Source organism: Eleutherodactylus coqui, chromosome 13 (assembly GCF_035609145.1).
Source record: "Eleutherodactylus coqui strain aEleCoq1 chromosome 13, aEleCoq1.hap1, whole genome shotgun sequence".
Taxonomy (NCBI): Eukaryota; Metazoa; Chordata; class Amphibia; order Anura; family Eleutherodactylidae; genus Eleutherodactylus; species Eleutherodactylus coqui.
The window spans coordinates 63,616,994-63,642,259 of record NC_089849.1 but is presented as its reverse complement, the minus strand read 5'-3'; the positions used below and the strand labels follow the sequence as shown (position 1 = coordinate 63,642,259).

Genomic DNA, 25,266 nt, shown 5'->3' with positions numbered 1-25,266 from the left:
GTTCTTTGTTGATTTTTGTTATTTAGGCAGTAGATGTTGCAGGAGGGGTTTGAATAAATATCTGAAATCATAATTGCACAATGGTGAAATGCTACAATGCACAATCTGCAGGATGCTTCAGAACATAAGGCTGCATTCCCACAAACGTATATCGGCTCGGTTTTCACGCCGAGCCGATATACGTCGTCCTCATCTGCAGGGGGGGGGAGGATGGAAGAGCCAGGAGCAGGAACTGAGCTCCCGCCCCCTCTCTGCCTCCTCTCCGCCCCTCTGCACTATTTGCAATGAAAGGAGGCGGGACGGGGCTAAATTCCGAGAATTAGCCCCGCCCCCCCGTTCCGCCTCTTCCCATTGCAAATAGTGCAGAGGGGTGGAGAGGAGGCAGAGAGGGGGCGGGAGCTCAGTTCCTGCTCCTGGCTCTTCCATCCTCCCCCCCCCCCCCCCACGCAGATGAGGACGATGTATATCGGCTCGGCGTGAAAACCGAGCCGATATACGTTCGTGGGAATGCAGCCTTAGAGTGAGGGTAAAACAAATAAGTCTATCAATCTTGTAAAGGACATATTCTCCTATCATTATACTGCTTGCAATCTACATAAATAGTTAGAGGTTGTCCACTTGTAGCCAAAAACCAGGTAATGGTGGCAAATTAAATAAAACCATAAAATAAGCAATACTTGCCTATTAGATCCAGTGCTACTGCTCTGGTTCTCTCTGTCGGGCTTTAATTACCTAGCTGGAGCCATGATGTCACATCAACAACGCATGACACTGCAGCCAATCAAGGTTTAAAGCAGCTGTTAAAGAAGCCATCAGGGTCCTCCCAAAATGGCTGATTGCAGGATGTCCCATCACTGCCAATCATTGTTACCCCCAGCAATTAGTTGTAAGCTGAGGAAAGAAAATGGCAGAAATAGAATTAATTCATGGACATACCAGGTCCTCCAGAGCTGTTCTTGGAAGCCACTTTCCACTTCGGCTAATTGATGGCTCACTATGTTCCTATGACATGTTAAAAGTTTTTAGAAAAGGCATTACACTTTAAGGCCTCATGTCCACGGGGAAAATCAGGCCCGCTACGGATTCTACATGTAGAATCTGCAGCGGGTCCCTCCTGCCCCGCGGACATGAGTGCTGAAAATAAGAATTTAAAAGAATTTACCTATCCGTAGCGGGCGGGGAAGGTCTGCTCTTCCTCACGGCCGGATCTTCTTTTTCGGCCGGCGGATGAATTTGTCACGCCGGCGGCACGTCGCCGACGTGCCGCGCGCATGCGCCGGGCACATCCGCCGAGCCGAAGCAAGAAAGATCCGGCCGTGAGGAAGAGAAGACCTTCCCGGTCCGCTCCGGATGGGTAAATTCTTTTAAATTCCTATTTTAGGTCTCCCGCGGATCCGGACGGCTTCCATAGGCTTCAATAGAAGCCCGCGGGAGCCGTCCCCGCGGGAGACCCGCACGAAAATGGAGCATGGTCCAGATTTTTTCATGCTCCATTTTTTAAAAAATCCCTTTTATTGACCATCCGCGGGTATTTATCTACCCGCGGGTGGTCAATGCATCCCTATGGGATGCGGATCCGCATGCGGGAGATCCGCTGCGGATCTTAAATCATATTTTGCCCGTGGACATGAGGCCTAAAGGGGTATTCTGGGCACAGACGAACGTTTTAAAATATAATGTACATCATCACATTATGTCATTCGGTAATAGGCTCACTATACCTGTGCAGCCTTCGAGGGGACCAGCCTAGGAGACAGCGGGGTATAGATGTAGGCCTTACTCACGGTGGCTCTACAGTTTCCCACCCAGAGGGTAACCAGGGACACGTCCAAAGGGCCAAGAGCAGGCTATTAAATAGGATAACCTACTGGTGGTTTACCTTCGTCCATTTGTCACGTGTGATCCCATCATTCCTTGCTCCACGGTGAATTCACGATGATGGAATAAAGAGTCCACATACGCAGAGTTGCAGGTTAAAGGCAGAACTGGGAACGGTTGGTAAAGCCATTTACTTGGACACAACTTGAACAAATCCAAAACAATCCAGTACAATTGACATCCACCGGCAATACACTTAATGCAGAAGAACACGTGGTCTGACAGGGAGGAAACACAGGAGGACAGAGTGACCTGCACAGGCTGTTATCTGTGGATCTCTGTTCCAGAACACCTTCTCACGAACACCTTGACGACTCTCTACCACACTCAAAGAGTAGAGAAATGCACACAGCGTTGCACAGTGGGAACTTGCACTTCTCGTGGCTTCTTACTCTCTTAAATCTCCCAGGCAGGGAAGAAGGGGTCCACAACACTCTTCTGCTATCTTTTCAGCCTCTTCCATGTTCTGTACATGCAAACTAAAGGTGTCTGTGTGCAGAGCAGCTCCTCTCAGAACAGACAGATAGGAAAGATCACACTCATACACCTTGCAACCACATACATAAAACAAGGTCACATGACATACAAAGAGATACTTTTCCAGACATAACCCAGACAGTAACCCGTTCAGTGCTGCAGCTATGCAATACACATCATATTCACTGCTGTGGGAGGAGCCAAGCGGTGTATGTCTAGAGTGGTAATCAAGCTGCTGTGTGTGATGTGTGGGGATCATAAGGCATGTACCATGTAGCAGGGCTATACTGTAATTGCCTAATAATTACTATTTAGATTTTAAAGATTAACCCTCTCAATATTAACTTGATGTCACCATTAATAACGTGAAGAGGTGTATCTGTATCAGAGGCTGGTGGGTCTCCTGTAAGGGACTGGTTAATGTGGTGATATCACAGAGACATCGCAAATAGGGGAGATGGAAAAATACCTCTGCAGCGCCACCTATCGGATGGCAGCATTCCTGCAAATCAATGTCACAAATATGGTCACCATTACAAGGATGGTGACGTCAGCGACATTGCCTTATTTTTCTCTATTTATGGCCCAGATGAGCAGGTAGTGATGTCATGGGTAAAGTGGTATGTGGGTTACATTTACTGCAACCAGGGGCATGATTGGTCTATGCCAGAAGTGTAGCGAGTCCCCTGTACTGAATAGTCGGTGAGACTTTGTTGGTTTTACATCAGTATGGCCAGCATCACCGAGGAAGGGGTTGCTGTCAGGTAATGGGTTGCTGGATGCCTAGGAAGGCACCAATGCATGCAGTAAAATTACAGGGTTCATGGGGGGAAAAAAGTTTGGTACCCTGTTAGTCGACAGGTACCTGTTAGCTGTGGCTGTGCCACGGATTGGACGTCTTCCTTTGACTTAACTGGAAGCTGTCCCGCAGGATCCGCAGAAAAATGGAGCATGCTGCAATTTCTTACTGTGCATGTGATCCACACCCCGGGAAAAAAAATCACATCCGGATGCTTTAAATTGCCTTGCGGATGCTAATGCAATCCCATGAGCGGCTAGAGATGAGCATTTCCCATGCGGATTTTATAATTAAAATCCACCCATGGACATTGGACCTTAAGGTACCTTAAATCCTTAATTATTAAGAACAGAATGAACTTAGGAACCTACTTTGCCTGAGCAGGGGTGGTTCATGTCAGGGGCATGGTGAGTCCCCTCTAAGGTTCCATAGAAAGTCATAATTTCATGGGCCAATATCACTGTTTTGAGATGTCACCTGATAATGTCATATGGGGAGGATTGTCAGGGGCATGGGCTAATACGATACTGTAAGGCAGAAGGGCTGATAAAAAAGAACAAGCTCTGAAGAGACCCTCCCAGAGCAGAGTCAGGACTGACATCCTATTCTTTCCACCTTTGATGCATTTGATATGTTAATGATAAATGACAATTGCTAATCCCAGTCATCACAGAGCAGCAATTTGATGCAAAACCTACTAAAAGCTGATTTTCCTTGCACTGAATATTGCAGAAAAGACATCTTTCTTTATCCCGGACCTGCTTTGTGTTCAGTGGGTTTTATTGCTGATTATATAGTTTGTGTTTCACGTATGAACTGCTCTATAATTATACCAAGAAATGGCAGCATTGTGGTAGTCCTACACATGAAGACACTGCACTTTGAAAGGAATACATTCGAAACCTCATGTCCAATTAAATAATCAGCTATGTATATGTACCGCCCACCGCAAAAAAGAAATGGCTGCCATGTTAGATGAGGAACACTTTGAAGAAATCTTTATGGCATGCTTGGCAGCCCGACGTGACCACAATGCGTGCTGACCGTTCACTTCTTGTTGCTGGGTGTAGCCGGACTGCAACCTTCTGTTCACTTTCTACAGCAAAAATTACAGGATGAGAACTTAGAAGTGGACTTGGACAGATAGTGGGTAGAAGGAAAGTTGGCAAATACTGGCATACATAGAAATACAGCTGTACACCTGCAGAGCTACAGTCTTAAAGAGAAGTCCCCATCTTATAAAGTGTTGGCAAACTGCTAGGAGAGGTTAGCGGTCAGACCCCCACCGATCTTGAGAGTGAATAAATCAGTGTTGCGGCTCCTTTATTGTTTTTTTTCTGCCCAGTGATGCTATTTAACCTTTTCTAATCTACTGCTTGATGGTTTCCTACATTCTTTTTGAAGATTGTACAGCTCCAATGTCAGAAGATTTCCAACAGGGTATTCTTACGTCTATTGCCAACCACTCCGCTGTTGGAGCCTCTCTGGTGCACACACACTGGCTTTAGCCAGCAGATGGCACCGTTGTATAACAGCAAAAAGAGAAAGCCTTTTAGGAAACCCTGAATCCAAAATTGGTTGGAAAGGGTTAACCCCTTTTCAAGGAGCAACATACATGTACTGTGTTAAGTCGTGTGTTATTGTATGGAGCAGACTCGGGAGCTAAGCCCACTCTATACGAAGCGGGTGATGGCTGTGTTTGACAACTGGTCGCAATGGCCAAGATAAGGGGTAATGTTGATCCCGATTGTTTACCCTTTAGATGTTGCTGCCAGTACTGTCAGTGACATTTAAAGGGCTTGACACAGGGAGGAGGCTCCTTCTATCTCTCAATTGACCTGCTCATAATGAGATCATGGGCTGCCGTTCGATTACCACAAGCCCTGCCATAGGTGCTACAAATGTCTGATATACTGCAATACTGAAGTACTGCAGTATATTGTATATGTAATCAGAAAAATCAACAGTTGATGATGACTAAAAAAAGTAAAAATAAGATTAATAAAGTTTTTTTAATTTTAGTCAATTTAAAAGTAATTAATAGTAAAAAAAAGCCTTTTTCAAGTAGTCACATCTAAAAATAAAAAAAATGTAAAATATTTGTATTGCTGAATCTGTAAAGGTCCAATTCATGAAAAGCTGACATTACATTGAAAGCCAATCAACTATTGAGGACCCATGCTGTTGATAGATCATTTATTTTTAGGAAGTAGAAAACCCCTTTAGGGTATGTGCACACTGCACACATTACAGATTATAAATAACATAGTGTACTGTACCAGCAGTGCCACGCAACCCCCTATATTGCTCAACTGATACCAAGCTACAGCAATCAAATCTGCATATGGAAAGAAATCTAATTTCATTGATATAGCACGTCTAAATATTCCTGCTATACAATTAAGCATCTACCGCCCCCCTGTGTGACAGCACAGGTCGCCGACCCCTTAGGCTGCCCTTGGTTGTCACTTTGAATTCCCTTCTCCTATTCTGATGATCAATTGTAATTTTGTCTGCAAGTTTTATCAATGACAAATGATGAACCATTAAAAACTGAAAAAATAAATAAAAAACTTCCCAAATTTGGGTTCTGCACTAAAAATTACACATGGTAGATGAGGAACCCTGTTACTGATTTTCATTGAAGACCAGGAGCTTCAAGTTGTGTCTTGGACATCATGCATGATATAACTGTTAAACTTTAGAAGTGTTCTTACGTATTTCATTGAAGCAGAGACATCTTTTTTATTTCAAGAGGACCATTTATTATTGATAAGCGGCAGAAGATGTAACAATTCTTAACAGCAATCAACATTGAATCAACACTTAAAGTGGCCATGCAATTTAGATGATTGTCAGGCAAGGCTTTTGATTTCAGTGGAACCGGATGACCATCTTGTGTGTTTGGGGGTGTCTCGATTTTTAGTAGATGTCAGGGTAAAGAGCAAAAAGATAAGGCATTTATTTTGCAATCCAGTGTGTCCAATCCTTTTCTTGTTACTGGAGATAAGCCACTGCCAGAGGTGTCCAGCTACAGCTTACCCCCCTCTACCCAATGAGAACATTGAAAGCATATGCACACTTGGCTGAGCCAAGCATGCATGTGTTTTGGGGGTTGAAGAGGAATGGATATCGTCTTAACAAGCATTGAGCTGACAGCTATCTGATGTGTATGACCAGCTTTAGAGTGAAAGCAGTATATGTGAACACTAATACTAAAGCAATCTAGAGTCCCACAATGCTGCCATGACTTGGAACTTAAGGTCTAAAAGGGCTCATTATTGATGAATCGTCCAAACATCTGAAAAGATTCCAAAGGTTTGTCTGTTGGCACCATGTGACCAGCTCCCTGTGGATCAATAGAAAGCAAAAATGTTTTAAAAAAATGTTTTTTATTTTTATTATTCACAATTTTGGAGCTCCAGACAGACAAATAAATTTGACAATCAAGAGACTAAAATAATAAGAGTTAAGTCAAGGTGACCAGAAATAGAAGAGAACGTAAGAAGAAGATGGCTTCCCTGGAAGACAGTTCTTGTCCCTCTGTGATTGTGTAGATGGGATTTGTGAAAAACATCTATACTTTGCATTGGTAGGCATTGGTTTCAATGGGAACTGTGCAGTTTCCCAAGTAGTGGTACTACAGCCCAACTGAACACTCACTGCCAGGCTTTTGCATAGATTACAGCTGACCACTGGGAGTCCCATCAGCAGGACATTCATCTTATTTTCTGAGGAACCCACTAACGAAATGGATTGTGTGAAGGGGAAAAATTATATTAAGATGCTTACAGCCATCGTTTAGCAGATGGAGTGGACAAGATTCCAATTTTAACTATGAATGTTATCTACGATAGCTACACCTGGGATTGGTGGATAATATGCATTGAGCCAATGGTCCAATTGGGCTTTATTGGCCATAAAACAGTAAGAAAAGTTGATGACACTTTAGGATAAGTAAAGAACATACAGTGAGAAAATATAAAAACAGGAAAAAGACAAGAAGAAACTTAAATACGGACTGACGTTAGACGAGTTTATACCTTCACAGTTATAAGGGTGAGGTTGGCATATTGTTTTGCAAAACCACCAATCTGTAACTCTGTTCCATCATGGTACATCCAAGCATGGTATGGTTCCTCTACCTACAGAAGTGAATACAAATCACAAAGAATTACTGAGTAGCAGATATAAAACTTGTATGAAAGATGCAGAAAATGTTTAATACAGTATCTTACATGATCACTTCAGTCTGCTTACCTCCAAGTCGAGTCCATTCACAAACCACTCAATGCCCAGAAAGTTGCAGGCCATGTCTGCATCCCCACTAAACACCAGGATGCGATACTTCTGCAGAGAAGGATAAATAACAGATAATGGCAATTATAAATTCTATCACATTTAGTACATACAGTCTAATAACAAGTGTTGCAAACTCATATTTTTGTCTTATTCGGACCATAGGCCACACAGTCTATATCTTGCCAGTCCAATATTATCATACGAGAACCAAGCTGTGCAGTCATACACACCATTAAAGCACCTGGCCAGAAGAGGCACTTTTTGGCAATATTGATCTGAGAATGTATGGCACTATTGGTTTGGACACTATGTGGAATCTTTAGTCTGAGCATTGTATAGCACTATTGTAGGGATTTGTATGGCACAATTGGGCGTGGGTCCCCTATTCTGGCAATTGGTGGGGATCCCAGTGGTCGAACAACACTTATCTAGCATTAACCCCTTAGAGACGTGGCCTATTTCGGACCTAAGGACGCAAAGATTTTTTTTGGCATTTCTCCACTTTTTAAAAGCTATAAGTTTTTTTATTTTTCAGACAACAGCAATACGGGGAATGATTTTTGCATGGCAAGCTGTAGTTTTTATGGGTACCAATTTTTGGTACATATAACATTCTGTATAACTTTTATTAATTTTTTTTTGTAGGGCAGGGAGGAAAAAAAACACCTAAATTCTGCAATTTTTTTTATTACAACATTAATCATACAGTGTCACATCTGACCTGAGCGTAATGCATATCACACCCAGGACGAACGCAAATAGAAGGGGAGTGCACACAAACGTACACTAAAACAGACTGAACAGTAAATGGGACTTGCGAGCAGACATCAAACTATGACTGACAAACACCAACATACTTACCAAGAATACCAACACATATAAGCAGATGGAATAGCTAAATACCTAAAGTATGTACAAAGTATTGGTTTGTATTTTGGCCAAGATACTTAAAGGGGTTGTCTCGAGGAAGCAGTGAATTTTTTTTTTTGCCCAGTCCCCCTTATTAAGCATACATTACTAAGCCCCCCTGTAAATGACTTTTCTAGCTGGTTTGTACATACAGTTCCAGCGTTTCAGCAACTTATAAAAATTTTCCCAAGATGGCCGCCGGCTTTTTTCCCGTTGCTTGCTGTAGCCCGACGTGCGCGCTCCCGAGACGCTACCAGCTGTGTCTCCCTGACAACCAGACGCCCCGCAGCCGCCGACCGGACCCCAGGATTGAACGCGGCCAACCACGGCACACAGTCACCCACCGCCAGGCAGCAGGTAACCGGCGCTAGACCCCTGACAACAGACGAAGGCCCCCCCGGCCCAGCGGCAGTCCCCCCGGCCCAGTGGCAGCCCCCCCGGCCCAGCGGCAGACCCCCCGGCCCAGCGGCAGACCCCCCCGGCCCAGCGGCAGACCCCCGGCCCAGCGGCAGACCCCCCCGGCCCAGCGGCAGACCCTCGGCCCAGCGGCAGCCCCCCCCCCGGCCCAGCGGCAGCCCCCCCCGGCCCATCACTTACCTGGGCGGCAGGACGGCGGGACGGCAGGACGGCAGGACAGCAGGACGGCCTCTCGGGACAGCTGGGCGGCTTCTCGGGACAGCTGGCGGCTTCTCGGGACAGCTGGGCGGCTCAAGTTTCTGCACCTTCCTCTAAGAGAGGATGGTACAGAATGGCCGCTCCAGCGCGCTCCCGAGAAGTGACAGCTCGTCTGTGCATGCGCAGAAGAGCTGTAGCGGCTAGCAGGCTGAAGCGGCTCGTGCTGAGAGCAGAAGACCGGACTGCGCAAGCGCGTCTAAAAAAGCAAGCTGCCAGCGAATTTAGACGGAACCATGGAGACGAGGACGCTAGCAACGGAGCAGGTAAGTGAATAACTTCTGTATGGCTCATATTTAATGCACGATGTATATTACAAAGTGCATTACTATGGCCATACAGAAGTGTATAACCCCACTTGATTTCGCGAGACAACCCCTTTAAGCTCATGAGCCCACAACAAGGATCCTCATTGTCTTGTGAGTCCCTACTCTAACAAGACAACTTAAACCCAAAGGAGTCCTGCCTATAGGGATGGCCCCAAGCTGGAACTTAGGGGGCTGACTCACCATAGATGGTAAAAGGCATAAAAGCATAACAGGACACGGTGTACACCAACAGACAAGGGAATCCCACCCAGAACCTCATGCATGCAGCAACACCAAGCAAAACATGCATGACTCCATACACTAGGGTTCTGAGAGGTAATGAGGAGAAAGATAAATGACCAGCTCTATCTAGCAAGAGGGGCTGGTGTATATCTGCAGCAGACCGGTGGTGATTGGCTGGAGCAATAAAATAAAAATAAATAAATCTTGTTATTTGTATAGCGCAAACTTATTCCACAGAACTTTCAGGTCATTTATTTATTTCCCCCCTCCAATCTGGGTACTCATTTTACTGACCTTGGAAGGTTGAAAGACTGAGTCAACTTTGAGCCGGCTACCTAATCCATGTGGGGATTAAACTCGTAACCTTTAGGTCATGAGCAAAATCTTAGGACTGCATTTCTGCTGCCTCACTCATCCCACATTTGTGGAAGTGTGCTCCTGGAAACCCATAGAACTGCAGGTCCCAGAAGCACGACATGACATACAGCATAAATGACACAGTAAATTTTTTCTGTCGGTTAATATGATTACAACACCAAAATTATATATATATTTTTAGGTTTTTCCACTTTTGCACAATAAGAACCTTTTTTAGGAAAATAATTTTTTCTTTTGCATCACCATGTTTTAAATTCCATAACTTTTTTATTTTTCCATTAATGGGGCTCTGTGAGGGCTTGTTTTTGGTGCAACGAGCTGTAGTTTTCAGTGCTACCATTTTGGAAAACATATGTTTTTTTATCACATTTATTGTGTTGAGAGGCAAAATAAATTTAAAAAATGCATTTGGGCTACATTTTTTAGCTTTTTTTGTTACAGCGCTTGTCATGCAGAATAAAAAGTATGTTCAGTGTATTGTGCAGTTCATTATAGATGCGACAATACCAAACACGGATTTATTATTTTTAAACAAAAGGGAAAGTGCACAAAAAAGATTTTCAATTAGTATTTTTTTACTGTTTTTATTTTTTTTTGACATGTCCTTTATGTCTTTATGTCCTTGAAGATGACTTGAACCTATGATGCCAAAATAATAATACATTGTAGTACTTCTCTACTGCAATGTATTATTGCTAATAATAGCGATCATAGGCCATGGCAACCCAATGGCACTTCACAATTACATACCAGAGGACTGATAACATCACAGAGAGCATGCGCTCCATAGGTGAACCCTTTACATTTTGCGATCAACATTGATCGCAGCATGTAAGAGGTTACAATGGGGATTAATGTTCTCACTGTTTCCTGCTGCTGCAACGGGAGGCCAACTGTCAGTCACAACTGGCTCTCACTGTGGATGGTATGAGTTTAGCTTCTAGGATTATGTCCTTGAGAGGGACCTGCTTCCTAGCTAGGATGTAAGTTTATGTCCTGGGGAGGCAAAGGGTTAAATATTTATCCAGTAAATAGGTGATAAATGTTTCTGGCTGGAATACCTTATTAAGCAGTATATACCGATTATTTTATTTATAACACAGGATAAAATTTAGCTTTTTTGAAAAGTGTGAAAAAGCAGATGAATATATAGCTTTGTGGGAAAAGATTCAGTTGAACTTGCATGTTATTGATTGAAATCTCTGCTCTTTCTGGGTCTAGGGAGTCCGTGGGGCGGTCCTATCAGTGATTAACAACAAGCTCTGTATATGTATAGTTACAGAGATAGCTGACAATCACCATGTAGGACCGCCCACTGGACTCCAAATTCCAGAATGAGCAGAGATTTAAATCAATAAATTGTAAGTTCTACTGAATCTTTTCACATAAATCTATATATTAATCTGCTCAGCTCCTCCCGCCTTATAGTATGCTGCCCACAGATAGGGTGCCATGTTCAACATGACAGGTTCAATTTATTGGGTGCCAGTGGGCGAGGGCACATGTTAAGGCCTCATGTCCACGGGGAAAATCAGGCCCGCTACGGATTCTACATGGAGAATCTGCAGCGGGTCCCTCCTGCCCCGCAGACATGAGTGCTGAAAATAGGAATTTAAAAGAATTTACCCATCCGGAGCGGTTCGGGAAAGTCTTCTCTTCCTCACAGCCGGATCTTCTTTTTCGGCCGGCGGATGAACTCGTCACGGCTGCGGCACGTCGCCGGCACGTCGCCGACGTGCCGCGCGAATGCGCCGGGCACATCCGCCGAGCCGAAGCAAGAAAGATGCCATTGTCATTGGCTGTGATTGGCTGAAGGCACGTGTGCTTCTGGAGGCAGGGATTTAAAGTCTTTCGTGGAGAAAGCAATACTCTGCCGTGGACCAGGAAGGAGTGACAGCCTGCAGGAGCGCCGCAGATCATCTAAAAACGTAAGTAATGATTTTTATTCTTTGCTCCACTGTATTGCCGGCGTATAAGGTGACAGTTGGGGGGTCGTCTTATACGCCCGGTCGCCTTATACGCCGGTATATATTTTTAGTGTAACACATTTCTGGATGAATTGCAGGAAAGGGGTTATATATTTAACCCCTTTCCGACCATTCATCCTGCGATCGCCGGCAGCCCATTGCATTCAGTGGAACATGCTGTATTGCCGCTCCATTGAATTCAATGGGCAAACATCGTTCTTCTCTGCTACAGCTGTTACAGCTGTGCCAGAGAAGAAGGATTTGTCTTCTATATGTTCTCAATGGGGTCAGCGCTGCTGCCGCCGGCCCCATTGAGCGCATATAGAATGCATCCAGAGCGAACCGCGGGAGGGGCAGACTTTCATATCAGGCGGACACCTTATCTCCCCAGCCACTCACAGCAGGGGGGTGGTATAGGGCTTAAACGTTGCAGGGGGAAGTTGTAATGCCTTCCCTGTCTTTATATTGGCCAAAAAAAAGCGCTAACGTCTCAGGGAAGAAAGTTTAAGTAACCCGGACACCGCATGGTGTTCGTTACGGATAACGAACATACCGAACACCCTAATATTCGCACGAATATCGAGCTCGGAAGAACACGTTCGCTCATCTCTAGTGCTTATGTATCATGCATAGTTTTATTTTTTTAACGGTTTGTTTTTATATTTTTTTTTCCATGTGCTTTCCTTCTGTAATCCTTTCCCCCAATGACCACCATCTTCCTTTTAATTGCAAGCCCTCACCCCAGCTTAACTGAAGATGAGGCTCTCCGCCTCAAAATCTGTTATATACTGGTTTTACGTTGATTCAACATTAAAGGTGAATTTATCCTCCGCTTATTAGATAAACATCTTCTTTTGGAAGGTCGCACCGGACTTTTCTCTACACACTACTGTCTGTTCTAGATGTAAGACATTCTTATTACCAGGCCAGCTTACAGTTTTCTTACCTTCTCTTTCAGGAGCTGAAGATATTGGTCGTGTACATTTACCAGCTCTCTTTTAAAGTTACTGAACACGTATTCACTGTGAAATAACAGAAGGTGATGTAGCATAGGTAAGGAAATAAATAATCACAGGACCCCATCAATTTGTGAGGGGTCTCCACTCTCAGAGGTGAATGACCACAAAATAGTTTGTAAGACTGAAAAAGACACACGCCCATCCCTGTTCAACCTATTATTTAGCAACGTTGATCCAGAAGAAGCCAAAAACTACCTATGAGGTAGAAGCCAATTTTCAAGTGTTCTCAAGAAATAGAAGTCTTTCTCTTCCTTTTGGTGCAGTATTTACCAAATCTGTCCTCCCCTCCTTCACCTCTCTCAGACACTAGGCAGCTGCTCTGCTTGCTACCCTGGAGGTTACGCCAATGAATGTGAGTCATGTACAGAAATATGTGTAATTTAATAACCACTTTTTTCTAATAAATGCAAGCCATGTTTTGTTTCTTTCTTACTCAAGATACCACAGACACTGGCCAAGATGATTCCATTGATCTTGGCTTGGCATTGGCGACTCCATTGACCTCCCTGTCTAAAAAATATTAAACAGGGACAATGCAATGGCAATATTGGGACTATAAATTTACTAAAACACATGACAGCAACGAGGCTCTCATTTCAAGCCATCTGATAGGTTGCCAGCAACAGGAATTAAGCAGGTTGTGAATTTTTCTATATTGAGTAGATAAAAAGATTGGGCATGTAAAATAATTACTTGCAGATCTCCCATTGGGGCAGTGATTGTGGGATATGTAATGCTGACCGCACATCGGGGTTGTTCAGGTAGGTAGAGAGGTCTGTGTCATTCACACAAGGAACACCCATTGATATCGGCTTGTTGAACCGAGACGCATCCTTCAGCCTCTGTTGAATGTAAAAGAACATTTTGAAACTTTAGGCGGAGTCATTATTGAAGACACATATTTAGGTCACATTCATAAATACAAAGTCATGATCAGATGTGATGGTTCTTCCTCATGTTTACCTACTATCATCTATGTACCTGCTGACTATTTGGTGTTTTGCCTTCATATACTTACCTTACTGAATTCAGAATGACTTTGAATAGACAATGTCCCCGGGTGATAGGCTTTAATATGGTCCCCATAGTCTCTGCAGAAAGAAAAGATACGTGGCCCATCATGCAGCAGAACATCACTGATCTTATCTATTTGACCCTGATGCCAACAATTACATGCTCCGCTCCTGATCACATGACGGATCACATGCAGGTGTGTGCTGTGTGGGATGCACATGTAGCAGAGCTGTGTGTGTGACGCATATCTAGCAGAGCTGTGTGTGGTGTGTGTGACGCACATGTAGCAGAGAGGTGTATGGTGTGTGTGTGACAGGCAAGTAGCAGAGCTGTGGGTTTGGTGTGTGACGCACATGTAGAAGAGCTATGTGTGGTGTGTGTGACATGCACGTAGCAGAGCTGTGTGGTGCATATGACATACATGCAGCAGAGCTGTGTGTGTGTGTGACATGCGCATGTAAGCAATGCCGGTGACATCATCACAGGTCCTAAACCAGCAGCCGTGTGCTTACAACTCCAATCCCTTTCACTATATTATATTAGTAATTGCTCCACCATAAACATTGATATTATACTTTCCTAATAATAGCATTCTATTTAATGGGAAGCTGACAAACCTGAACATCAGTGTGAAGAACCTCTGATGCAACATTCTAAGCAAACTGCTATTCATGTCAATGAGACTTTGTTCATAATGTAATCATTTTCCCAGTAACAGTAATCTCTGAGCAGTACTAAAGATGTTTGTGGTCTTTACAGAACTCTTCTGTTCTGGAAATCAGTATTGGTTCAAGACCATAGTCTCCGGCCATGTGTTTTTCTCATGTATCATGTATCTGACATATACATAGATCATTTTGACTGGCTTGCCCATTAAAGGGGTTTTCTATGCAAAGTACTATTGTTGACCTATTCTCAGGACTGGGATTCACCGCTCAGGATCCTGGTTGATCAGCTGATTAAGCACCCGCCGGCAGCGCTGCAATACACAGGGGTCAGAGTGAAAGATAATGCTCCAACCCTTGTGTAGTGGCTGGCGCTTTTAACTACATAGCAGGTCTCTAAATAGCAGGTTTATGCCAGAACTGTTATTTTCAGGGTATAGAACATACATAAAACATAGTAAAATGATCGATGTACCTGATCTCACCAGGTTCGCCCTCCACACATGGCTGATAAAGATTATATATATTCAGCTTACTGTTGCGAGTTTTAAAGTGGGCTAAACGAATCTAGAAAGAGAAAGATAACCACCATCATCATGATTACTAACATTGTGACCTGTCAGGTGTCATTGCGTCGTTGCTGCAGCTGCAACTCATCCTGGTCCAACTCTTCCCAGAGATGTCCCAGGTGAAATAAGGATATGCATACTGGAAATAGCTGGATATGACAATGGCATGGTCCACAGAGACCCAACAGCCGAGGGTGGCTTAATGGAATGTTTATTTATAATATACTGTGTTGTGATAGCATTTGAAGCCAGTATGAGGCTCCCCCATAGGTCAGTATCATCAGAAGGTGTCTTCATATTCTCATTAGGATAATTAGACTTGTACAGTATGTGTATAAGCCTATCTTGTGTTATACTGTCTTGCACTAATAAACAAAATTACATTCCCAAATTATTTTATTTCTACAAAGCCATTGTTGCTGCATGTTAGCCGCAATCAGGAAGTGGAGCCGGGTGACAACAAGACGTCAGCCACAGCCAACCTGACTATACCTTAAGTGCATGCACTATGTCATTTGGGGCTAGACACCGATGAGTGCCTTCTTTCCGCCACTGTAGAAGGTCCCTGAGGTGTCATCCAATGCAAACCCCTCAGTGGGGTTGGTATATATTGTACTCTTCCTTACAAGCCTGCTACAACATCTCCTGTGGTGTATGAACTGATTATCCGACAGAATGACGTTTCCCCTGGTCGACCAATCAGCCATAATGGAAGTGGGGTTTTTTTGGCCCCGCCTTTACATGGGCACTGGTTATTGACCTGCCTGAGGCATTTAGTGAGGCGGCGGACTCTTGTGCCAGATAAGTATCTGTGGTTATTTTATTCTGTGTAGGGTTTCTTCACTTCTACCAAATGCTGTGTATACACATAGCTCTTTCCATCTGAATTAAACATCTACACTATCCTCCATATAGGAACAGACTTGAAGCCTTAGATTCCTGACATGTGGCCACCCCTATCAGGGTAAGTGCCCTACTTCTAGGCAGGGTCTGCTACACCAAAGTTGGTTAGCGATAGCCTTTTCATTCTCGTATTTCTGTTATCATTATTTGTCCTATTTTGTGTTCCCTGTATTGTGGTGATATAATGTACATATGTCTATGTTGGTCCAATGAGGATAATAATTAGCTCTTGATCTGAAGTGTTGGTGATGTCTGTGAAGGGCGTCATACTTGCGCCCTGTAGGAACTTAAGAGCCATCACTTACAACCCAGTATGATTCCTGACATTTACAGTGTGAACTGTATGATATCAATATTCATAGAATACTTGGTGGCATAAAATGACTGTAATACTTACTGCCAAATTACAAAATAGGCCGGGGGAATCTAAAAAATTGCATACTGCTGTTTCACAGCAAGCATCCTCTAGATGTGACCAGAACCTATATAAAAGATAACAAGACAGAGAAGAAGATTATTGACTGAGAAGTATTAGACATTATGTCCTCATATGAACACATATCAGTTGTTTCCACCATTTTCACGACATTGTCAAAGAATCTAATGTGTATGGAAGCTGCTATGTACACCAAGGCTTCTGTCATATATGAAGACATACAAGCGTTGTTTCTCATTGATTCCATAAGCATCTGCTCATAAAATTGTAGTATGTTCCACACATGCTGTATTACCATCATAGTCTAAGTTAGAAGCATTGCTCTGAGGAGACCCATAATACGGACCCATGGGGACTTTGTCTGAAGCTGTACAGATCTTATGTATGATGAAGCATAGAGGTTCTCCTCATAGTTGTCTAGGGTTATCATCCAGCTTCTCCAATATCAATTAATTGGTACAAGAACATGTACTTGGATCTACAGTAGGATGTAGGGTCATATGTATAGGATAGTAAGAGTGCAGTGTATATAGATGAATTGACAGAATGTATAGGTGTCCCCCATACACACTTTAATGTTGCTTACTTTTCACTCACTTTGTATCAAACAGACCATGGTAATATGCGAAATATATTAGGGAGTAGTGATTTATTGTATAATCTGTGACCCCATTTCCAATAGCGAGGCCCTGAAATTCAAAGATAAAAATTATAGCACTCATATTATTTGTTAGAGACTGTTATCAATTCCCCGCTCCATCAGGATCTGTAATGCCTTACTTTAGAAAACTGTGTCACAGGCGGAGAATGTAAGGGAGTGAAACAGCTCCCTATGAGAAGGAGCAATGCTGTTTCGGGTGGCGCTATTAAGCCCTGCCTCCTTGGTGACTCAACTAGCCCATCAGCAGTGGTGACAGTAAAGGAGGCAAGACCAGGTATGAAAACATCAGTTGGCACCATCTTGATAGAGTTAGAGTGGCATTGCACTTACAAATCTGTTGAAGTGTACACTATTTAATATTGCTTGGTCAATAAAATGAAGAAACAGAGTTAAAAAAAAAGGCACTCAGAAATTATGCTTAAAATCTCACTTTATTGAATACCTATTAAATTAATAATAATAATAATATTAATGTTAGGATATCCTGATACAAAATATCCTTATTATTTGGACAGGGACTAGAAAGGAGTTTGTAGGTATACTGAACATAAATGGTAATTTATGTGTCATAGTAACATAGTATGCTTGTTTGAAAAAAGACAAATGTCCATCCACTTCAGCCTGTTCTCATAACCCTTGTTGATCCAGAGGAAGGCAAAAAAAAACAATAAGGCAGAAGCCAATTTACCCCATTTTGGGAGAAAAAATTCCTTCCCGACTCCATAATGATAGTCAGAATGATCCCTAGATCAACATTTGAAGGTTCCTACCTGACTAAGATCCGAATCAACAACCCACTGGTTATTTAATGTCTATATCCTGTAATATCATAGCTCTCTCAAAAGACGTCTAGTCCTCTCTTAAACTCCTCTATTGATTTTGCGATCACCACTTCCTCAGGCACAGAGTTCCACAGTCTCACTGCTCTTACAGTAAAGAACCCCCTTCTGTGTTGGTGATGGAACCTGCTTTCTTCTAGGCGTAGAGGATGCTCTCTTGTTACCGTCACAGTCCTGGGTATAAGCAGATCATGGGAGAGATCCTTGTATTGTCCCCTCATGTATTTATACATAGTTATTTGATCGCCCCTTAACTAGTCTTTTTTCTAGGGCGAATAATCCTAATTTGGATAGCCTCTCTGGGTATTCCAGTCCTCCCATTCCATTTATTAATTTAGTTGCCCTTCTTTGAATCCCCTCAAGTAACAAGGTGCCTGCAGCATCTGTCTTATCTGGTGCAGTACCCGAGTGGGAAATCTGGCAGCCAGCATTGCAGTTATCAATCAGTGATGATATTTGGAAACCCAATGGAGGGTGACATATAGAAATTTCTATTGCTTATTGATATGTCATAATCTAGATTATTTAACCATGGGTGTAAAAAGAAGATAATTATGCTGAGTATTTTTCCATAATTAACCCATTAAGGACCAAGCACAGTAAATTTACAGCGCTTGGTCTTGGGCTTTAATTCTGCCCAATAATAAAAATATGGTGCGAGATTGAAACTCCTGCAGTGCAGCAGGAGCAAGTCAGGTCCTCAGCTGTTAATCAATGAGATGTTATTCAATGAGTTCTATGCAGTGAAGAGGGAAAGTGGAAGTGTCACTTCCGCTAGTCGACCTGGCGATCATGTGACTGCTGGGGGCACCCTGCCACAGCAGAGCTGCATGGTCCTTGCAAACCCAGATCAGCTCTGCCAGTGACTATTGACACTACAGGGAGTGTTTTCCCCTGTAACTGGGGCTTCTATGGAAAAAAAGACAATATGAGTGACCCCCAGAGATCTTATATCCCATCAGGGTGGACATAGATGTTACAAAATATAGCTACAAAAATAAGTTTAAAAAAAATTGCAGAATAAAATAAAGACATGTATGTAAAAAAGAAAATTACCTACTGCTGACGCCAACCTAAACCATCGCCATATGCGCTCTGTAATCCCAGACTACATAAATTATATATCAAAATGTCCAAAACAAAATGAAGAATCCATTCCTGTACTTTATGTTAGCATAAAAATATACAATTTGTAAAAATAAAGAATTATACATTAAAAAAAAAACTTTAAAAATTTTAATAAAACTAAAAGAACTAGAAAAAAATTCTGAAAAATATATTTTAAAAAAATAGCCCCATTTGTCATGGAAACATAAAACACAGCAAAAATAATTTTGGTAGCTGAAGAAAAAAAAATGTGGGTAATAAAACCACCACATGAGTAGAATCCCTAAAACGTATTAGGTCCTTTTGGACCAAAATACACTGGTCCTTAAAGGGTTAAAGGTGGTAATAATCAGCACAGGATACACTTGTTAAGAATGTGGATTTAGTCTTCATGCCTGTATTTGAACGACTATAAATTAGGTGCCTCTTATGAATATGTGTTCGCTACTGACACAAGTGATATTTGAATGAATGAACTTCTGTTGCTTCTTGCATTTGGAGATAATTGCATGAATTTTCGAGAATATATTTGATATATATTATGTATTCAGGCATGTTGCACTTCAATATTTATGGATTATTATGATTACTATATTTATCATGACTTATAGTGCTCAGGTGGGGATGTCTGTATCAGGAATTCAACCTCCTGACATATAAATTACCAAATTCAAAAATGTAATTTCTTACATTTACTGGCCAAATTAGTTAGATGAGTATTGTCATCATTTATGTTTAACATATCTATGAACTTTTCTAACTCCATTCTAGTCCCTGTCCAAATAACAGTATATCTTGAATCAGGATATTCTAATTAGGTATTCCACAAAGTGAAATTTAAAGTATAATTTCTGAGTGCCTTTTTACACCTTCTTTTTTTGTTTTTTGTGGTTTTGGCCCTTACATTGAAGTAAGGCACCACAATTGTGTTCCCTTTAAGGTTTTTTTTCTTTCTTTTTTTATTATAAGAAATGGCGTCAGGCTAGGATATTCTCACTGGGGTTCCTTCCTCTATTTTATTTTGTTAACCTTTACATGGCTCCATCATTGTCTGTCTTGTTAGTCCCTTTATGGTTGACCATGAAATGTCCTTCTCTCATATTTACTTAAATATTAGTATTACATATAAGATGTCTTTTTTACCTTCAAGTTTATACTGCTGTCCTTTGTAACCTCAAGTGCCAGAGCAGGAACATAAAAGCCCGCATAACTCTCCCCTGTTATGTAAAAATCATTTCCAACGAACTCCGGGTAGAGGCGAAAAAAATCCTTCAAGGCCATATAGTTGTCCTGAGCAACCTGGGAAAGAAGAATGGAAGAGAGGTTGCATACATACATATTTCCTTTCTGAACTATCTGTATAAACAGTGTAGCAGGGTGTATGTGCTTTATGTCCGTTGCAACGAAACGGGAGCCAATTGGTAGTGAAATCTCACAGATTATTACAGTCTTCAGAAAGTGATGTAATACAGCTCCTTCACCAGAGAGAGAGAGAGTGATAGCGAGATAGATACAGAACGTTATTCAAGCATTGAGTAGGTATTATGCCTTATTTGGGCCCACAGCAGTATAGTAGAGCTGTCATTAACTTACCCCCCTCTGCTGACCCTGTCCCAGTCTATATGGCAAAGCTGACTAGTGAGATACAGACGATGGCAACCTTTAAAGTGTTTATTGAGTAGCTAGTGTTAAAACTGGAACATTTTAAAATTAGTTTTCATAGGGATAGTCAATTAGTCACTTCACAAATGAAAAGAAAGCATATTTAAATAATGCCGCATTTTCTGATGCCACCTTTCCCATAATGACACAAATGCCAAGCTCCTACCTGTGCATCTCCTATTCTATATTTTTTGTCATCAGAGTAGGAAAATCCAACTCCAGCAGGAGATTCCAGATAGATAACATTTGCAATCTAAGGCATAAAAGGGAAGAAATAAGGAAAGAAACAAAGTATTTGTAACACTGTGGTTTAATGCTTAGCACTGCTAGCTTGGCACACTATAGTACTGATGTGAAAGCAAACAAGGTCAACATCTACATGATGCATGCAGATCCCCACTTGATTGCCTGGGGTAAACTCTATCCACATAGTGTGTTTCTCACATGTCTGATAGATAACATTGATGTATACAGTTGCATTGTCACCTATAGACCAAATATAGAGAAACGCAACAGGCAGCAAAACCAAAGATGCACCAAGGTATACTAGCCTAGTAGATACCAAAAGGACACTTTATGGGAGTCTACTTTTTTCTTTGAGTTGGGGCAGACCCGGGTTCTTTATGGGAGTCTATGTTCAGACTAGTATATATGAGTATTTTTCTATAAAATACAATACTTCATAAAGCCCAAACTACAAATTACCAAGGATAAATGAATACTACTCACTTGGCAACTGCTAACCTATAAACAGTGGCAATGAACCAATTGTTATACAGCTATATTAGCAGCCCATCAGGGAATTTACAACATAAAATGATTCTAAAATACTACCGTCCATGAGAACGGACCAAATCTTGATAGCTAAATGGGCTATACAAAAGACCATGAGAATTATCACCTTATTCCAGGAATACTCATGGTCCTTCAGGGTCTGGCCATCTGGCTGAATCTATTATAAAGATAAATAGGAGGATGATAAGTCTAAATTCTCAGAAATCACCAATACTACATATTCTGGAAGGATCTACTAAACTCACCAGGAATGGACCATGCTCAGTTAAGAATCCAGCGAGACTGCTACAGCCAGGACCTCCATTCAGCCACAAGACCAAAGGACAAGACTTGGGGTCATCCTGACACTCCACAAACCTGCAGAGAGAAAGATGGTGAAGATAGATGGAGAACAGGGCTGGCGGGGTATTGTTCACTCACAACTCACCAGTAATGGAACTTTTTTCCACCAGAAGCATCGAGATATCCAGAAAATTGTCGAAATGAGGGTGGGTTACTCAGACCAGGAAGGTTTAAGATTCGATCTTTCTCAGGAACAGCCTCTCCTGGACGCACATCCAGAAACAGAGCACAAAGCAACAGTGGAAGCATCTGTAACATATGGTAAGCCAGAGAATGCTGCATTTTCTCGTAGCCTTAAATATCGATCCAGAACTCAGGTTTATACATCTGCAAAATGTGCTCCATCTAGTATAGTCCCATAAGCCAAAATTCCATTAGTCATGTTACATATTTGTTGTCAGATTCCTTAATTTTGGTTGAACCAGAAGGCAATTTAATGTCTTAATGTCTATGGGCCATACTGGGTTATTCATACAGAAAAAAGCCCATTGATAATCTCATGTGTATAGGTATGCAGACTGTGTCTTAATGGCAGATATAAAGCAGAAAGAGGAATCAGGCATGTGGGATCCTTTGTTCCCCTCTCCCTATTGAAATTGTAGAGTCAACAGAAAGAGCAGGCAGTCAAATACGCAGTTAAATGGCAGCTATCGCATGTGTGTGTCCGGCTTTAGGGATTCAACAGACAAACATGTTTCACATGACCAGAGTAGGTCAAAGTCACTATCCTCTGTAACCAACTCTACCCCTCTTAATTCAATTAAACGAGGACACAGAGTTTGGATTAATTGGCCACACAGTCATTTATGAAAACATACTAACAAATAACCGTAATTAAATCCTCATTTAAAACAATACGAGGGGGGTATCCTTGAAGCCACAAAATTTGGTGCTTAAATATAAATCGTTAACCAACCTTGCCCCCAACCATACAGACTGGTTCGAGGGCACCATTAGCCACCTTAGTTGGCTAATATTGCATAAAATATATCGGCCTGGAGGGATTCCTCCATAGGCTGTGTCCCCAGCACCAGACACCAACCAAAAATAACATGAAGTAGGGAGTACTAAAGGTGAAGCCATACCCACCAGACTCCATGTCTGAACCAATATAAAACCAACTGCAGGGACTCCCCCACCTGCCATAGTTGCCATGACAGACATTCAGGCCAACCCCACTCCTATTGCTTCCACCACCAGTCCATTAAACACCACAGCTGCCAACCACATAACATAAGGGAGAGTGGGCAGGACAAACTTCACCTGCTTCTCCCTAAAAGGGCCCTCTCTTCACCTCAGCCCAACCATCTTATAACCTCTGAACACCCCCTATCACTAACTCCCCCTTCCCTACTTAAAGCACTTTATCTCATCCTACCTCTCCCTACCATCACCCCCCCCCCCCCCAATAACCGTTAGTGCTCCCTCGTTCCCTCACCACCACAGTCATGTTTGACCTACACTAATGGCACCTGTGGTCCCCCGATCCAGCCCCTACTACAAGGTCGCTTCTGCACAGTTTTTTTGCGCAGTGAACAAGTGCATTTTGCGCATGTGCCTACATAAATACTGTGTTTATTTGCGCAGACACCACTTGTTCACATGGGTGCGCAATCACCCGGCCCTTAATTTAAATGGTTAGTTAGCCTAGCAAGGTGCCAGTGATTGTGGATATGTGCAGCGTTTAGCACATACTCATGCATGCAGAGGGGCATGTTTGCACACCTACTATAGACCTCTATAGGGTTCTTTGGTGCACACATGTGCATAAAATAGAGCAGGTTCTACTTTTTTGCCCCCACGGGTGCAAAAAGAAGAAATGAGAGTGAACCAATTGAAATCAATGGGTTTCATTCTCCACGCTCAAATGAGCAAAAACATGCTCGTCTGTCGAAGCCCTTAGACATAAAATTGTTAGCAAAATATCTATGATCCTCACCATCTCCTTGTGTTGGTCTCAGCCCAGTATGACTTAAGTACTTAAAATGTAAAGCTTTATAAGCAGCCGCACATGACAATACCCGTTATCAGTCATATGCAGAGAAACCACTAAACACTTTCATATCTATTATCGGAATCACAGAAAACCTATCAAATCATCAGACAGTTGGCTGCAATCTTTATGAAAGCAAACAGCAAAGTAATTAGTCTATGCATAAAAGTTCTCCAGCTTTGTCACATACAGTGTTAATATATCAGATCATCTGACCGGAATCCATGTTATCTCATCAGAGACGTTATGATGTGACTGATAAGCAACTGATATAACCTTTACATATGATTTACAACGTGGAAATGTAGAAAGTTAGACTGAAGAAAAATATTTTATGCTAAAGGTAGTAACTAGAGATGAGCGAGCACCAAAATGCTCGGGTGCTCGTTACTCGGGACGAAAATTTCGCGATGCTCGAGGGTTCGTTTCGAATACCGAACCCCATTGAAGTCAATGGGCGACCCGAGCATTTTTGTATATCGCCGATGCTCACTAAGGTTTCCTTTTGTGAAAATCTGGGCAATTCAAGAAAGTCATGGGAACGACACAGAAACGGATAGGGCAGGCGAGGGGCTACATGTTGGGCTGCATCTCAAGTTCCCTGGTCCCACTATTAAGACACAAAAGCGGCAAGAGCGGCACCCCCCCCCCCCAACAATTTTTACTTCTGAAAAGCCCTCATTAGCAATGCATACCTTAGCTAAGCACCACACTACCTCCAACAAAGCACAATCACTGCCTGCATGACACTCTGCTGCCACTTCTCCTGGGTTAAATGCTGCTCCCCCCCCCCCCCGCACGACCCAATGTCCACAGCGCACACCAAAGTGTCCCTGCGCAGCCTTCAGCTGCCCTCATGCCACACCACCCTCATGTCTATTTATAAGTGCGTCTGCCATGAGGAGGAACCGCAGGCACACACTGCAGAGGGTTGGCACGGCTAGGCAGCGACCCTCTTTAAAAGGGGCGGGGCGATAACCCACAATGCTGTACAGAAGCAGTGAGAAATCCAATCCTGTGCCACCTCCATCAGGAGCTGCACACATGGGCATAGCAATGGGGAACCTATGTGCCACACACTATTCATTCTGTCAAGGTGTCTGCATGCCCCAGTCAGACCGCCCTTTTTCATAAATAGTCACAGGCAGGTACAACTCCGCAATGGGAATTCCGTGTGCACCCACAGCATGGGTGGCTCCCTGGAACCCACCGGAGGTACATAAATATATCCCATTGCATTGCCCATCACAGCTGAGGTAATGTCATGTTTAATGCAGGTGGGCTTCGGCCCACACTGCATGCCCCAGTCAGACTGGGGTTCTTTAGAA

The 25,266-nt window shown here is 42.7% G+C and overlaps 1 protein-coding gene across 1 annotated transcript; it reads right to left on the bottom strand.

Moving 5' to 3' along the window:
• Positions 1-5,895: 5,895 nt before the first annotated feature.
• Positions 5,896-23,900, bottom strand: LOC136587557 (lysosomal protective protein-like). The gene is made up of 15 exons (XM_066586213.1): positions 23,885-23,900; positions 22,031-22,194; positions 21,849-21,960; positions 21,710-21,760; positions 20,975-21,061; positions 20,290-20,445; positions 17,137-17,228; positions 16,501-16,585; positions 15,107-15,198; positions 13,971-14,043; positions 13,646-13,794; positions 12,880-12,955; positions 7,415-7,504; positions 7,198-7,299; positions 5,896-6,503 (listed from the first exon to the last, which is right to left on the bottom strand). The coding sequence occupies exons 1-15, from the start codon at positions 23,885-23,887 to the stop codon at positions 6,420-6,422; spliced, it is 1,416 nt and encodes a 471-aa protein (XP_066442310.1). The 5' UTR covers positions 23,888-23,900; the 3' UTR covers positions 5,896-6,419.
• Positions 23,901-25,266: the final 1,366 nt, after the last annotated feature.